We start from the raw sequence: 12,841 nt of genomic DNA, 5'->3' as shown, positions 1-12,841 counted from the left end.
ATAATTGTTAAAATTGTTTAGTCCTTATTCTTTTGTTTTTTTGTAAATTATGGTTACCGATGAGTACATAATTTTCAGTTTGAAACGTGAGATTCGGTAAGTTTAATAAATAGTTTCATTCTTATCAATAACAATATTGTTGATTGTTGATAACGTGCGAGTTCGTCATGGGTCGTTGGTGAAGGAAGGGTGTCCCAGGGGCCAGTGACGAGTATTTATTTCTTATAATCGTATCTAAAATTTTGTCGTCCGTTTTCACGCGAGGAGTCCGACACCTGCTAATATTAAGAAGACCATATTTATGGTAATTAATAATTATTAATACGTTATTCATTTGATTTTCTAGTAGAATTGTTTGGAAGTGTTTGGTTTTGAAGTTAAATTAAAAACAACAGTTACGTCATCGACCAATTAAATTGAGATCTTGCTGTCGAAACGCATGTTTTACCAAAATCGGATTTTTAATGCACTTAAAAATCCTTTGATTGTGGGGGTGTATGCTAGATGGTTTGAAATCTCTTGTTCTCCATTTATTGAACGCACAGTGTACTTGGACAAACACTGTTAGTGAGTACATATAACCTCAAACATATTTCTACTTAGGCTATAGGAGTTATTATTTATAACTTTTTATGTATAATCATTTTAAAACTAATTCCATTGAATAATCATTCTCAGTTAAATAAGAAAATAATCTCTTTACAACTAAAAGTAACTAGCCATTATTTGTATTTTCTATAGTTGCTAAATCATCAATCATGCACATATACCTAAATATGTACATTTATATTATTTGTTTGTGTGTGTGCGTGTGTGTGTGTGTTTGTTTAATTTTAAAAAAATTGTCAGGATTATTTTTATAGCTGAGCGTGTAAAGTATTATTTCATATGCTACTAACTTGATTAGCTTGTAAAATTTATAAGTGGTGGCAAAATATGCATTATTTGATAATACTTACAATGCAAGAAGGCAAATTCATATTTTTGCTTAGTTGAACTTTATGAATCATCATTAAATTAAAATAAACTCATGACCTGTAATTATTTTGTTTGTATACTTTTTTGACGTATAAAGTGTATACCTCTATCAATTCTTAAATATTTTTAAATTATAATTTATTGTTTGATACATTTTGCTAAATATTTAGGTCAATGGTCAATATTTATTATTTCTTGATTATAATTATTTTTCATTATTTATTTTATTTATTTAAATACATTCTGATATAATTTCCATAGTCCACAAACTTAAATATACTAGTGTAACATTAATGTCTTTCAACAATTTTCACAAAGGTACTTACACTTTCTTATCTAGGTACTGTTTTACATCATAATGAAATAACAATATTCATTAACATTTTTAATAGAATATTCTATGTATCTTCACAATTATTATAATTTGGTATGGGTTAGTTATAATATATAATATACTATATATATTATATAATATGTAGTTATATTTATTGTATGCAGATACCTAATGTACTTGATATTGTTTTATATATAAAAAAAATTCTCTGCTTTTATTCATTGAATAGGTCACTGTATTTTATGTATTAAATTTGTATTCGTTGATGAACCGTTGTAATCATTAAAAAACAATTCTGAGTGGAGATAGTTTGTAAATCAATATATTTTCCATGAATAATTTTTATATTTATATATTAATAGTTGTTACTTTTACCATATGTTCTTTTACTTGTGTAGTTGCTTAAATTTATTTTTGCCTATAACAATTTTCATAGGTTTATTAAATAGTAATTATTATCTATTAAAACAAAGGTAATGATTGAAAATTTTTACTCCTACCCAAGGTGATGAATGATGATACAAACAATTATTGTCTTTAAGTTATTACAATTGTTGCTCCAATCTCAATCTAAAATTAAAGAATTTTAGTAGATTAAGTTACCAACATATATCAAGTTGGTTTTGTGTGGTTAGATATTTTAGATGGTTTTAATGGTATATAATTAAATAACATACTAATACATATTATATAATTATAAATTATAATTGTAATACTATTGTTTAGTTATATTTTTTAATATTCATCAAGAGTTAAAAACCACAAATAAACCAAGTTTATTAGGTTTAGGTATATGTTTATAAATTTGAATTTGAAAGAATTGAGGCAATTACTTAGTCATGTATTTATAAGAATCCAGAAATTTTAAAAACTTAACTTTGCTCCCACAGAGTTTAATATGAACTAAACTTTTTTTTTTATTATCTATAACTTTTAATAAATATGATTATATTTTTCAGAATGGAAGGCTATCAACTAGATTTTGAGGACCCATCTACATCGTGCCTTGAAAAGACTGATTCTACCAGCCAAAGTCCGACCATGTGTCCTGTGGTATTGGAGACAGCAGAACAAGAATTGATAGCAGAAGAGTCTGCACCTACCACAGATTCAGATGAGATTGGAGTAGCTAATATTGAAATGAAAAATGTATTTAATGATCTTCATTTAGTTGATAGTACATGTACAGACCAGGATATTTACTCCGATGAAAGTCCTTTGCCAGGTGACTGGGTTAATGATGATTGGACGGATAATCCTAGTGAACTAGAAGATGCTTCTAATGCTAATGGCATAATGGTAAGTATATATAAATATATATATACATTTTTATTATTACTAATTTGGAATTAATAATAGAATTTTATTAAAGTTATATTTTAGAATTTCTAATTTCTATTCATGAAATATTTCTGTGTTTAATTTTTAATAACTTATTGTTAAACGATTTTGAATTTGAGTAAATAGAATTTATCTTATAATTAAAAGTCTTGATTAAATTATAACATCAAAACAATTATCAATCTATTTTATTTTTAATTACAAATATATTGTGCCATTAATGATAACACTAAATTAAATTGTTATAAATTATGAAGCTACTAATTTTAATATTTTTATGTAAAAAGTATTTATTTTTTTCAAATTCAAATTACATTATTTTAAAAATATTGGTGATACTCGATATCTTGATATAAACAAATTAATTAATAATGCATTTTAAAATTAATTTTATTTCTGTTAGCGAAAAAGAAAAATATCAAATTCCACATTAACGTCTGAAGATTTTCCGTCCAAAAAACAATATTATGATCAAAACAATTTAAATCTTGAAAGGTATGTTATAAAATATAACACATATTAATATTCTATAGTTGCATAGTTGTTTAATTGGAATCATACATTTTATACTGTGGTAGACATTGTAAATACTAGGTGTACCATAAATTAAACAATTAAATTTTAAAATTGTATATAAGTTTTGAAATATTGTTTATTAATCATAAATTTACAATATATTAGGATTTAATTATAAAATGTGTATTCTTAATTTATTATTGATAGTGGAGCATAACTGTTGCCAGAAATTTTGTCACAGTGTGTAGAATCTAAATTGGCTTACACATTTATCCATCGCCCTTATTGTTCCCATATTTTATTGTTTTTATATATACTTATAACTTAAAAATATTAAAGAAAAAAACAATTTAATATTATTTATGAGGACATTTAAGAAACCAAAAGTTTTTATAAACTTGCTCTGACTCCTTAAATGTCTTCTACAATTTAATTTTTTATAACGTCTTCTATGTTTGTGGTATAGAATAATGTTTTTAGTTATGAATTGTACCTCTTTATCCACTCTACTAGGTTTACTTTTGGTAAGTTTGAAGAATAGTAAGAGTAGATCACATTTGAAACCTAAAACTTCACTGTAGTTCATATAAGATACAATGGTATTATATATTCTACAAGAGTAATGTTTGTTATGTAAAATATTACATATATGTAATTTTTCTTAGATAAAAAACATATTCCATTTTTAAATGATTTAAACATCATCTATTAATTATAATATATAAATTTAATATGCTGTGAAAATTGTTTAAAATTAAAAATGTGTTATTTTAGACTGACGCCTAGATTGGCTGAAAATGAATTAGATAAAATTGATAAAATAAAAATTCGTCGAAGTTGTATACCGTCCAAAGATGATCCTCCTGAAGAAATGATGGAATGGCTAAAAACTTTTTCGGTTAGTAAAATTTTGGTATTTGAACTAATTTGAGTGCTCTTATGTATCTAATTATATAAATTAATTTCTAAATTTTTTTTATAGAAATGGTCAAACGCGGAAAGGATGTTAGCTATAGATATGTTGGTGGATGAATGTGAACCTACTCAAGTGCGTCATATGTTACAGCTTATTGAACCACAATTCCAACGAGACTTTATTTCTCTACTTCCTAAAGAAGTATAATAATGATTAAATAATATTTTATTTTATGGATTGTTTTTTATTGTTAAAACTTGTTTAATTATAGTTGGCCTTGTATGTTTTGTCATATTTGGAACCCAAAGACTTGTTAAAAGCAGCTCAAACATGTCATAGTTGGCGGTTTTTATCTGAAGATAACTTACTATGGCGTGAAAAGTGCCAAAACGCTAATATACCCTTGACGGATCCGTCTACTATTAAGTGTTCAAAAAATCGCAGTGTTACCTCACCATGGAAGGTATATTTGTAAATTTTAAGTATTGCAGAATATTTTATTTTAAAATTTACTATACATCATATTTTTAATTTTTTTCCTCAGTCTTCATACATGAGACACCATGCAATTGAAATGAATTGGAGAGTAAAACCAATAAGAATGCCAATAATACTCAAAGGCCATGATGATCATGTTATTACATGCTTACAGTTTTGTGGAAATCAAGTTGTTAGTGGTTCTGATGACAATACACTTAAAGTTTGGTCAGTTCTAACTGGAAAAGTAAGTTTTTAAAGCAGTTTGTGATTGTTATTCATATATCAATCATTATACTGAGTAACTATTATTTACTATCATCAATTAATATTACATTGGTTACTTTTTAGTGTTTGCGTACATTGGTTGGGCATACTGGTGGTGTATGGTCATCACAAATGGCTGGTAATGTAATAATTAGCGGATCAACTGATCGCACTTTAAAAGTCTGGAACGCAGAAACTGGTCAATGTACTCATACATTGTATGGCCACACATCAACAGTTCGTTGTATGCATTTACATGAGAATAAGTATGAGGATATTTGTTATTATATTAATTAAAAAATTAAATTTACAAACCACATTTTATTTTTATTAAATTTTTTAGAGTTGTAAGTGGTTCAAGGGATGCTTCACTCAGGTTGTGGGATATTAAAACTGGTCAATGCTTGTCTATATTTCTTGGTCATCAGGCTGCTGTACGTTGTGTCCAATATGATGGTCGATTAATAGTTAGTGGTGCTTATGACTACCTAGTCAAAGTATGGGATGCAGAAAGTGAAATTTGTTTACATACATTATCTGGTCACACTAATCGTGTATATTCTTTACAAGTTAGTTTATTTTTAAGCTCTTAATGCTAATATATATTTTATAAAGTTATGTTGTACTATATACCTAGTATGAACTATTATTTTTTTATGCGTGTAAAATTATGAAATTCAATCAATAACTTGATAAAATTGTTCACAGTTCGATAGTACCCATGTTGTAAGTGGATCCTTAGATACTAGCATACGAGTATGGGATGTAGAGACTGGTACATGCAAACACACTTTAATGGGACATCAATCTTTGACATCTGGTATGGAGCTAAGAGATAACATCTTAGTATCTGGAAATGCAGATTCAACAGTGAAAGTGTGGGATATACTTACTGGACAATGTTTACAGACATTGTCAGGTAAATATTTATAGTTCAAAATTTTAATAATCATTTATTAATTTTTTAAATTTTTTATGAATAGGTTCAAATAAACATAATTCTGCAGTTACATGTTTACAATTCAACACTAGATTTGTGGTAACTTCTTCTGATGACGGGACCGTGAAATTGTGGGACGTGAAAACTGGTAATATTATATTTTTTACTGTGTAAAAGATACATTAATTTAATAAATTATAAAATATAAATTTTAGGTGAATTTATTAGAAATCTAATAGCACTAGAAAGTGGTGGTAGTGGTGGAGTTGTATGGCGAATACGTGCAAATGAAACAAAGTTAGTTTGTGCAGTAGGCAGTCGCAATGGCACTGAAGAAACCAAATTATTTGTGTTGGATTTTGACGCTGACTACAAGTAACATCAAATAATAAATCTGGTAGTTTGCATCACGTTTTTTTATTGTGGTTTAAGGAGAGTTACGAATATTTGGGACTGTTATACTTAAGTTTGAAGATGTCCCTTATATAATATTATCAGTTATCACATTTTACCGTTATCATAATGTTTCAGTATTATGTTTTTTTTTATTATTATTTATAAAGGAGGGAAATTAAATTGGTTTCTGATTGATCTATAAAGATTTATGGAGTGATTTTTGTGATTTATAGCACAATATAATTAATTTATAGATTAATTTGCATACTATTTTCTAGTCTTTGAAGCTATAATAATCATAGTTTGATATTCTGTGAGCCGAATAAATGATTGTTCTTTTTTATTATTTCCAATATACTGTTTAATATGATATTTGAGAAATAATTAAGATACAAATTATTAAATAGTTTGAAAATAAGTAGCGTAAACTAAACAAAACTAACTTAGATCATCATACATTTATAAAACTTCCACCAAAAATTGTTAGTTTTTAAGTTAAGTTCTCTCTATCTTGTTGGAAAACATATTAAAATGTTAACTTATCATACTTTTGTATGTTAGAAGCTTTAACTAAAAGTATTTCAAAAATTCAAAAACTTCACATATTTTTTTCAGAATGATTTAAGGTTTTATTCTTTGATTTTCTTCATTATTATTATTATCATCATCATTATAAATTTTGTTATTGATAAAAAGTATTGGTATTTTTAACTTGCCATAAATGTTAAGTTGTGAGGAGGAGGAGAGTTTGAATTTCAAGATTCTGATTTTCTTGATCTATTTTTCTATTTTCTTCTTCCTGATCTCATAAAAATAAAACATCGAAATAATAAATTATAATCTATTCTATGTAATTCTTTACTAAATATTTATTTATTTATATTATTTTCATTTGTATTTTGTTTATATTATGTTCTTCTAATTTCAATTGTCCAGTTATGATAATATAACTGGTTAATTATTTCATAATTTATTTTTAATACATTTTACTTCCATGATATATACAGACTGATTTCCCAAGAATGATCATTAATTCAACATTTGAAAAATGTATTATTAAATGAAAAAAATGGAGTGTGCATGCTAAGTAATTTTTCTTGTATATAAATAATCAAATAATTAAAAAGTATGACCTTTTTTTATCAAATTTTGTGATTTAATTGGTTTTAAAATAAGACTAAATAATTAGGTTGATTACTTGTTTTCAGGGAAATATTTTAGTGTGGCTCATGCTTCATTTAATATTTGCCACTAGTTTGTATATATTATAACTATACCTAGGTATTATATATTTTAAAATAGTATGAAAAAATTAACTAGTTAATATTTGTTATTGCTGGACAACAAAAAATTAGCAACTTGAAAATTTTTTTTATTCATCAATTATATTCAAAAACAATAGTTTGATTTATGATTTAAATCTAAATATTTTCTTTTGGGTATTTAAAGATAAAAGATGTTTGAATTGGTGAGTTTCAATATCTTGGTGACAAAACCAAAAACTTGTTAGTAAAAAATTGTAGGATTATTGTTACCGGCTATAGTATGCACTAATGATACTAAAACAATAGTTACCAATTCATTTGTTAAACTGATAAATACTAATAAATTTTTTTATCTGCAATGCTGTTTTTCTTATATTTGGTCGAAATAGTGACAGGTTTTGAACATTTAAACGCGAATAAAAATATTTTTCAGAATTATTAAGATTACCTAAATATTTTGAATATCTAAACTATGAAGCCACAGATCTTACACGATGGTGGGTTTAAAATATTTTTTGGAAAGAACATTATTTGTTATCATACATGTATAATTTTAATTTATCTCTGATCTGTAATTTTCATTGTAAAACAAATAATTGCTGAACTATTTTAATTAAGACCACATACTAACATTTATTATCTTAGTTAGTGATTATGACTAATTTAAGAGCGGTTAATGATGAAAATTGTTTCAGCTATTTGATTCAATTCAATTAAAACTTTTTAAAGATCTCAATTAATTGTGGTTTCCAGAAATAATGCATACTATTCAAATAATACTGTGACATTATTCTTAGAAAAAGCGAACTAGTGATGTTGCGTTATGTCTTCAGCTAAAGTTAAATTAAATTGAATAAAAATATAATTAGGTTGGTTTTGTACATGGGAGAAGGGAACTTAAGAAAATGAAAGGCGATTTAGGTGCAATAAAATTGTTTTCTTAAATGAATATTTAATAATATTGCTTTAAATGTAAATGTGTATCTTTATTTTATAATAATTATTAATTCAATTTAATTTTTAAATTTGTTGATTATTAATTAGACCATTAATTATTTTCTATTCGGAAAATAATTAAGAACTTATTAATTACAATGCTCAATGTTGGTAGGGTGTAAATATCATATTAGTAATAATATTATATAACTATTATGTCATTGATGATTGTGTAATATTATTATTTAAAATGAACAAAATTACCATATTTTGTTTTTTAAGTGCCAAAAAATAGACTATTTTGTGGTTAATATATTTAATGACCCCATGTAATTGTTAATTACAATAATATTGTTTTTCCGCCTACCATATTCGTAGTTGCCAATTGCAATTTTGTAATTTATGATTAAAACTTTTTTTTTCAACATTTTCACTTATTTCACTTGTTCTATTGATATATATTTTCTTTAACATTTGATCTTGACATTTGGTTAAACAAATTGTTGTTACCAGATGTTAGTTTTAACTGTTCTATGAATTAATGTATTACCTACAAAATAGTTTCATTTTACCTCTTTTATTTTATTTTATTATTGTTTTAGAAAAAGTGACAAATAAAAAATGTGTATTTATTTTTTTATTTTGTGTAAATTATATTTGATGAATTAATTATTAGTTTTGTTATTACGACTGCATTAGGTACATAAACAATAAACATAATAGTTGAACTTCATACTAAAAATAATAAAATTATTCTTAAGACCTGTGATTTATTAATTTACTTCTTTCTTCTTTCGTTATATATTTATATTGTAATTTCACCTCAGAACTATACTTTGTAGTTTTATATTTTGTTTGTGAATATATTATTATTAAATTTAAGTAACTTCATACCAATAGATATTTGTAATGAATAGTAAATTATTTTAAGTTACAGCTAATATTTAATTAATTCTGTTGTTATTTATTTTTCTCTTGTTTATAGACGTATATAAAATTGTACGATTTGCATATAAAAGTAATAAAAATGTTTGTACAAAATATATATAATATGTTGTTACAATTTTTTGATTAAGCAAACGACTATGATGGTCTATACATATATATCAATATATGTATCAGTTAATTATATTTACATTATTATTAGGAACTTGATAGTTTTAGGTTTTATTAATTTTATAACCAAATCCATTAAAAAATGAAAATAAAATTTTATTGATTATAAATAAACATAATTTGATGTGCAATTGTTTGTTGAGTAGAGTGCTACAAATAAGTCTTACATAAATTAAAAGATGGGCATTTGCCTTGTTTTGATTACCTTTACGTCATAAAAATTACTTAAATCTCAATGGATGAAATGTTTTCACAACCTTGTGATAGATTAAAGAAGATAAAAGACTGAAAAGAAAAATGAAATTCAATATCTGATTTTACAAAAATAAAATTATTTGTATATTTGTATAGCTTTTAACTATTCACATACATTATGTATGAATATATATATATATATATATATATATTTTATTTGCTTTTAGTATCAACTATTATAGCTCGAAAAATTATATTATATACATTGTATGTATAAATATATACAATATTACTTTTAAATGTTAATATTAGAGTTATTCTGACATTTTTCTTAAAGCTTTTTAGTACATCATTATTTTGGAATAAATGAAATTTAGTATCCATACTTAATTTTGTTACCTATATTAGAAAATATAATGATATACTTAAAATTTTGAAATCCTTACAAATATTTTGGAATTACAAAAAAAAAAATCATAATTCTTTTTTAAAATATTTTAATTAATCAAAATGTCCAAAAAAAAATGTATTTAAATATTTTTTGAGTATTTGGTTCCAGTATAAATTACTCAATAAGTTGTGAGAAACCATGTTTTAAATTTAGAAAGTGTAGTTAGGCATCAGAAATATTTTTTTTCAATAAATGTTATTTTAAATTCTTTTTCCTGATCAAAAAATTTTAAAGTTTAGTACAAGGTTCCTTATAAGTAGTTAATATTGGAACCAAAGAATCTTAAATATTTACACACAAACACACATTTTTTTTGAAATTTTAAGTTCATATTTGGATGAAATTAGAGTTTTGAATAATGAATAGTAATACTAGATATGTTGTTGTGTTTCAAAAATATTGATATTTTAAATTTTTACATATATTATATTATACTCAAATACTCAATGGAATGTGTTAATGATGTGTAAACTCAAAAGTGTAAACAAGAATACATTTTATAAGATAAATATGCAATTACTAATAATTCAATACTAATGATATAATAAATGCAATGTTTTTGTTAAAAATTTAATCTTCTTCAATAATACTAATAGTAAAATAAAATCAACGCCAATTTAAATATAATATAATATATGTCTCTCATTAAAAATGTAATATCATTGAACTAAAATTTAACACATTCATTGCTTGTGTTACATGGGACATTACTGCATAGCTACTATGCATGCCCATTCTTTTATTTTTATTTGTTTTTTACAATTTTATAAAATGTGATGGACATTTGTCCTGTTCCAAAGCATAATGATGTGTAGGATCGTTGATTATAGAATAGATTCTATTCTATAACCAATGGTAGTATTAATATTTAGTCGACAAACAAAATATAATGATATATTTTGTATTTTAGCTATACAATTTTTAAGTTACAGGGTACAAAATATTAACAAAGAGTTGAGATCAGTCTTATGAAAAGTAAATTTTATTTTTTATTTTTAATGTTTTTGTAAGTTGTTTATTTGTTGTTTTCAGCGTTTTAATACTTTTGATGGATAATAATTTAAAAGTTAGCTTATTTAACATAGGTAAGATTAGCTAGGCTTATAGAATTTATTAACAGATTTTATTGCTTTTTGCATCTTTAAAAAACATTTGAATTCATACAAATTTGCTGATTCTATAGCCACACCATTGCGTAGTAATCGGCTGAGCTAAGGTTTTTTTTTGGTAACCTTTCATTATTTATGTAACGTACATCGAATAAGTAATAACGTTTATATACATATATAATATATATATGGTGGATCCTATTGTCCTACCAAACGCGACGTGTGTTCTTGTATGAGGCACAGCAGTATAATATGTGATATTATAATAATATGTACCTATACTATTTCAATAATAAACACATATGTTACATTAACATAATTATAATATGTTCGAGTACATTATTCATATTAATATCATGACACGCAACATATTGGCGATTAAGATAATTTTCTAATCGAACTGAATATCAAAATATATTTAAAATCCCCGATGATAAAACAAATATCATGTCCAGAAGAGACGAGGTAATTCTTGTCCGCCTACGAATAGGCCACACGCGCATGACACACGGATATCTCATGGCCAAAGAAGACCCTCCATCATGCCTGACGTGTGGAACAATCATCATAGTCAAGCATATACTAACAGAATGTCATCAATTCAGTGAAAGGCGCATTGAACTAAAACTACACTATACAAGATGCTATCACCCACTCCCGAAACGACCAATAAACTCCTCAATTTCGTCAACTCAACAGAACTGCGTCAACTGATTTAAATATTCTAACTTATTAATTATAAGTAACAAGTAGAAAGCAAATATTAAGTAATTAATGTAAATTTAATATGTAACGCCGGCTAATAACCATGTAGTTGATGCCATAAACAATTAATAAAATAAAAATAAAAATATCGCTCAATTTCATCACATTATATTATATTATATTATATTGAAAGAAAGGGAACACGAGTAGAAATTCAAAAAACAGCGTTCCAACTGAACATTTATTGAGTACTAACCCGTGGGGAGCTTTGCCCCCTCACCTCTCTAAATTACTACCACAATATCAGTATATTATAATGGTGAAATAATAAATTAAAATATTATCTAATAATTAATAAGTATGTAATATAAAATATTATTAAACATAAAAACCTAGCTTTCTGATTAGGTATTTTAAAATGCGGGACTGGCTTGTGTTCGGCCAGACCAGGCTTACAGTAGGTTACAATAATAGTAGGTCACTGTAACGAATGGTATTAAATTTGAATTCAATGATATAATATTATTGTGTACGAAAAACGAGATTTTGTGACGGTATGTCTATAATATAAGTAGGCAATAGGCATATTTTATAATATTATTGTGATTAAAGTAATTAATTTTAGTATTAGGCATTAGTATCTTCTACAGTAGGTTAAATTCATTTCCCCCCAAAAAAATACAGTTGAAAATGTCATTGTATGTATAAAATACAATAATATGTCGATATATTCTTAAAAGTTTCTTATATCCACGAATAATATTTATTTTTAAATTACAGCAAAACAACCAAAATCGATATTATTGGATTTAATATGTAATTTCATCCTAATTTTTGTTTAATAATAATAAATTTATTTATTGCTAGTAGTTGATAAATGTGAACAAAGTGTATGGTTA

At 25.0% G+C, this 12,841-nt stretch overlaps 1 protein-coding gene across 4 annotated transcripts; it reads left to right on the top strand.

Annotated features, from left to right (window-relative positions):
- Positions 1 to 78: 78 nt before the first annotated feature.
- Positions 79 to 6,368, top strand: ago (F-box and WD-40 domain protein 7). 4 transcript variants are annotated; one of them, XM_015525058.2, is made up of 12 exons: positions 79 to 96; positions 2,272 to 2,611; positions 3,057 to 3,148; positions 3,944 to 4,067; positions 4,152 to 4,286; positions 4,357 to 4,548; positions 4,630 to 4,809; positions 4,914 to 5,095; positions 5,173 to 5,398; positions 5,538 to 5,748; positions 5,813 to 5,917; positions 5,985 to 6,368. In XM_015525058.2, exons 2-12 carry the CDS (start codon positions 2,273 to 2,275, stop codon positions 6,146 to 6,148), a joined length of 1,950 nt encoding a protein of 649 aa, XP_015380544.2. In that variant the 5' UTR covers positions 79 to 96; position 2,272; the 3' UTR covers positions 6,149 to 6,368. The 4 variants fall into 4 exon arrangements, with proteins under 4 accessions (XP_015380544.2, XP_015380546.1, XP_015380547.1 ...); XM_015525060.2 differs by lacking the exon at positions 79 to 96 and adding an exon at positions 151 to 304; XM_015525061.2 differs by lacking the exon at positions 79 to 96 and adding an exon at positions 198 to 563.
- The last annotated feature ends 6,473 nt before the right edge of the window (positions 6,369 to 12,841 follow it).

This window comes from Diuraphis noxia, unplaced genomic scaffold (assembly GCF_037042655.1).
Source record: "Diuraphis noxia isolate RWA-SAM2 unplaced genomic scaffold, SU_Dnox_SAM2 contig0003, whole genome shotgun sequence".
NCBI classification, from domain to species: domain Eukaryota; kingdom Metazoa; phylum Arthropoda; class Insecta; order Hemiptera; family Aphididae; genus Diuraphis; species Diuraphis noxia.
Note: the sequence above shows the minus strand (reverse complement) of the source record. Positions and strands in the feature narration are given on the sequence as shown.